The sequence below is a fragment of the Halyomorpha halys genome, unplaced genomic scaffold, assembly GCF_000696795.3.
Source record: "Halyomorpha halys isolate HHAL.00 unplaced genomic scaffold, Hhal_1.1 Scaffold236.1, whole genome shotgun sequence".
In the NCBI taxonomy this organism is placed as follows: domain Eukaryota; kingdom Metazoa; phylum Arthropoda; class Insecta; order Hemiptera; family Pentatomidae; genus Halyomorpha; species Halyomorpha halys.
Window position 1 is genome coordinate 671,972 of NW_027115525.1, and position 4,803 is coordinate 676,774.

At 34.3% G+C, this 4,803-nt stretch overlaps 1 protein-coding gene across 8 annotated transcripts in view; it reads left to right on the forward strand.

Annotated features, from left to right (window-relative positions):
- LOC106679953 (uncharacterized) overlaps nucleotides 1–4,803 on the forward strand; it is a 37,428-nt gene that overhangs the window by 24,196 nt on the left and 8,429 nt on the right. For 3 of the 8 annotated variants that reach the window (XR_001343043.2, XM_014419366.2, XM_014419363.2), the window contains 2 exons: nucleotides 3,238–3,370; nucleotides 3,454–3,651. The exons of the other annotated variants lie outside the window; for them this stretch is intronic. Coding sequence is in view for 2 of the 3 variants with exons in the window: in XM_014419366.2 (XP_014274852.1) it covers nucleotides 3,238–3,370; nucleotides 3,454–3,481 (161 nt within the window). In the remaining variant the exon portion in view is untranslated. Of the gene's footprint in view, nucleotides 1–3,237; nucleotides 3,371–3,453; nucleotides 3,652–4,803 lie in introns of those variants that run through there. 8 annotated transcript variants of the gene reach the window in all.

Consider the following 4,803-nt stretch of genomic DNA (forward strand, 5'->3'; position numbering starts at 1 on the left):
ATATATATGATGAGAAGATGGTTGACCATAGATAATATATATAATGAGAAGATGGTTGACCATAGATAATATATATGATGAGAAGATGGTTGACCGTAGATAATATATATGATGAGAAGATGGTTGACTGTAGATAATATATATGATGAGAAGATGGTTGACCATAGATAATATATATGATGAGAAGATGGTTAGGGGTGTGGTCAGTAAATAACAGAAACAAATTGAGACAACTTATATAATTGTGCCAACGTTTCTGCCAGTTTCTACTTTTTCCAGTAGAACAAAGTTGCTAAGAACAAATAGCAAGATGACAACCAATGAATAAAAAAAAATTAAAAAAAGAAAATTTAAACAGAATGACACTAGTAAATAATTAATTATACAAAATGAAAATTAGTAAAAATAAAGTGATGAAGAAAGTGGAAAGTAAAACATTTAATTAAATATGTAAGTAGAATAACATAATCAAGAAGAGAAAAGTTAAAGATTATATAATGCAAAGAAACGTAGAAATATGAATATATTAATTTAACAATAATTAAAAATTAATGTTATGGAAGGAAAAAAAATTAAATAATACAATAAAAATTTAAATAAATAAAAGGAAATATATGCAACTGATGAAATGTGTAAGTTTGATACTAGAATAAAGAAACAAAATATAAGGTTGAGTTAGACAAAAGAAGTGAATAGAAACTATGACAATAATAATATGTGGTGGATATAACTTAAGTAAGGAGAAATAAGAAGAGAATAGAGAAGGAGGAGAAGATAAAAGAAAGATAAGAAAAGAGAATAAGTCAAGAACTCACCTACTCCTAGGAGATCGTAATAATTAAAAAAATACGTTAGGAAGATGATAGAATTGCCGGATGATGAATACATTACAAGTTATTTGGATGGTTAAAAAAAAGAAATAGAAGATATTGAAAAACTTTTATTTGAAAGAGGAAAGCATAAAAGAGGGTGACGACCAATGGTTATAGAGAATGTTAATACGTATGTTATAAAGATGGCGAAATTACCGGAAGGTAAAAATACGTTACAAGATGTTTTGGGTTGGTAAAAATAAGTAATAAAATATATTCGAAAAAATATTATTTGAAGGAGGAAAACGTATAAGAGGGTGACAACAAACGGTTGTAGAAAATGTTAAAACATATGTTATAAAGATGGCGAAATTACCGGAAGGTAAGAATACGTTGCAAGTAATTTGGGTTGGTAAAAAGAAAAAAAAATCGTAGATTACAAAACATATTTAAAAGAGGAAAACAATATATACCATCCAAATAACTGAGTTTTTCAATGCCCGGTTTTTTTCATGGTCCCAATCGTACTCCCCTAGTACTGGAAAAGGGATGGTTAGGGATGGTTAGGGATGGTGTGTCAAAGTGATAATAGAACACATACATACCTTTATCTCACGGCCTCCACTCAGCTCCCTAAGCACCCCTCCGCTGATCAAGGTGCTGGTACTACCAATATCAATTAATGCCTTGGCTCCACCCTCACGCCCCTGCAGTATGAGCAACCTCTCCCATACTCCGCTCACACTATTGATCACCTCTTCTCTAACTGGGTTGCCCTCGCCTCCTCAGATAGCGGTTCCTCTGCTGTTGTCTGCGGATTTCTGGTTGTATCTTCTGCTGCTTTGTCCTCTTGATCGATTTGGACCTTGTACCCAATGCTGTTGGTCCACCTCGTCTTCGTCGCTGGAAATCCGATCTGAGCGATCCTCAGAACATGACCCAGCGGCATCCCTATGACGTCTCGTTCTATGTGTATTCACCACCTTAATGTCTGTAAATCCAGGGACAAGCTCTGGCAACGTGACCCTTATCGCCGCATTCAAAACACTTAACTGACGGGGAGTTGGCTGCTATGTGGCCGGAGCGGTTACATTCGTAGCATCTTCTTGAATCTTCTCTTCTAGGTCCTCGAGCCTACTGGTCTTCTGTGTTTCTTTGCTTTCCTTTTTCCGATTTTGGGAATCTTGGTGCTTCTGGCCTGAACCCCGGCCGTTCCCTCACGTTTCTCCTATTTCTAAAGGTCACTTGTCTCCACTGGTGCCCTCCTAGTTATTCCTCTTCCCTGGCTCCTTTATCCATTACGTCGCGCGCACAGTCCACGAACGACCTGTTAGTGGCCAGCTTTTCTCTCGCTCTCAGGTTTCTTCCCAATTGAACGTTGAGAATTTTTTCAAAAATAGCCAGTAGATGTGCTGCCTCAGCTTGGCCAACTGTTTTCACCAGCTTGTCCGAGATAGCAGTGTACTGATTAAGCATGGTCTCAGCGAAGCTGTAATCGGATTGTCCGTTTTTTCTTGTTTCAGTAAAAAGGCGGTAAATATCTTTCTCCGGGGCCCAGTGCCCTCCGCCGTACGCCTTCTTCAATCTTCTGGTGACTTCTTCCCACGAAGTCAGTTCGTCCGCCTGAATGACGTTTAGTACGTGTCGCCTCACTCGTCCAACCAGGGATGCCCTTAACTCGGTGGCGCCGCCCAATGGGTCTATCAGCCCTGCGTCGATTCGAGCTTCTATTAGAGTGTGAATTTGGTTATCCCTCTTCAAAAACTGAATGAGATCCCCTAGCTCTCCACCAAACCTTTCCACTTCCGAGACTGAATTTTTTAAATATGTGGCATTAGCCGTCTTTACATTATTGTGAACTACCTGCACGATCGGTGGACTAGCAACCGAGGGACCGGCGTTCGTCCCACTAACTTGTTCCATAGGTTGCCCTTGATCCACCATGTTCGTATTCTGCGCCTGGAGATCCGATATTACTTTGTCCAACAGACTTGGTTTCAAAACTATCAACTTCCTAAAACTTCTTTTCTGGAACACTAACTCACGTGTTTAATTTTCCTGGGTTTCGGCACCAGTTAAGATACTCGGTAACGGAAGGGCCAAAAAAAAAGGGAGATATTGGGGAACGAAGTGAACACCTTGGCTGTTTGGATAATACTAACTTTATTTACATTCTGCTAGGTTTTATACTGTATTACAGTGTTTATTTATAGTATTTAGTTTGATCCCTCACTTATCATATATATACATATTATGCTATGTATATATAATCAATCGCTCAATGGTGACAATAACCGACATCCTATCTTCCTAAGACTCATCATATCAAAGTGAATTTCACACACGTATATATATGATAACCTCGACTGTTTAATAAGACTTTTCTTGCTAATAAATAAAGTAATAACCAAATCTCTAATTACAGATGGGAGAGGTCGAAATCCATCAGATTTTGTTAATTTGACTAATTGTGGTGATGGCTACTGCTGCTATCCGGGAGATATTTGTAGATGGAAAATGTGTATTAGCCCAACTTATTATTATAGACTGTTTATTATGTAAGTTAATATATAAACGCTAAATAAGCAATTAAAAAGTATGCTTGTACGTTTATTATAGTTTTATTTTTCTTATTTCATAGGAAACTTGAAAGTCGGGTACCCTGTTAATGCTGAGAATATTATTTTAACTACACTTGAATATCTTTTGGTTGTACTAGAATGGATTTTGGTTTTAAGAATTATATATACCAATAAGTAATGTAAAGGAATAAACATATTATATTAGATTATTATTAAAAAAATAATAATCAGATTTAAATAAAGAATTGTAAAAATTGCTTATTGCTCCGTATTTTGTATTTAGCATTGTCTTCCTCAATTATAATTTTAGTAGAGAAGAAGGTGATAGTAAGGAAACCCATTTTGTAGAATGAATATTAATCTCCTACTTGGCACACTTGCAGTATTACAAATTAACGCATTCTGCAGTAGATGAGAAATATTGAAAATTGAAAACAGTTGAATTTTAAACATAATATATTTTAAAGAAACTTTAAATAAAAAAAAAAAAAAAAAGTTCTTTATTATTTTCATAAAACAATTTATTCGTATTTTATTAGTTATTACCATAGTTGTTATCAGTAATCAAATCTGTAAAAAAATACTTATGACGCAATGTTTTTATAAATTGGTGATTATTTATGGCTAAATATTGTTCTTGGAGAAAAAAAAATATACATTCTGGGAGTTATAAATTTTCTGAATTAATTCCATGAAATAATGCTTAAAATTTTAAAGATTTCAGGTTTAAGACTTTTTATGTTACAAAAAAATTAAATTCCTTTTTAACGCGATATATGAATGATTTCATATTTTTTATCCTGTCAGTCCTTCGTAAGTTCATTTGGTTACAAAAAAAAAAAAAATTATATTAAACTAAATGTCGTATAATATATAAACATAATTTCTTTCCTATCTTTGGGAATGATATAATTGCATTCCCTTTACCATGGTGATTTTATTTAAATGTTTAGTTTAAGACAAATAAGAAAAAACATGTTTTTTTAGATTTATTACTGCGGTTCTTATTTTCCAATCTAATAAATATAACCTGGTTCAAAATCGTATTATTATTTTTTTTTTATTTAGTAGAATTGGGTTTGGATGGGCATCAATGGAAGGATATGTGTAGAGAGTGATTGGTGGTATCGGCATTGAACCTTCGGCCTCGGTAGCCTTCATTATTATTATTATGGTTGGTTTTCTAGCTATTGAGGGTTGAGTATCTGAGGTGGGGGACCTAGAGGTCCAACCGCATTCATATTTTTGTTGATTTATTTATTTTATTATATTTTTTTTTTAAATTAATTTTTCGTTTTTTTTCGTTCATTTTCGTTCACATTTTTCGTTCCCCACCTATATTACGTTTCCTCTTTTTAACTGTTGTTAAATAACCATGACACTGTCATCTTCCGGTACTTCGTTATTCG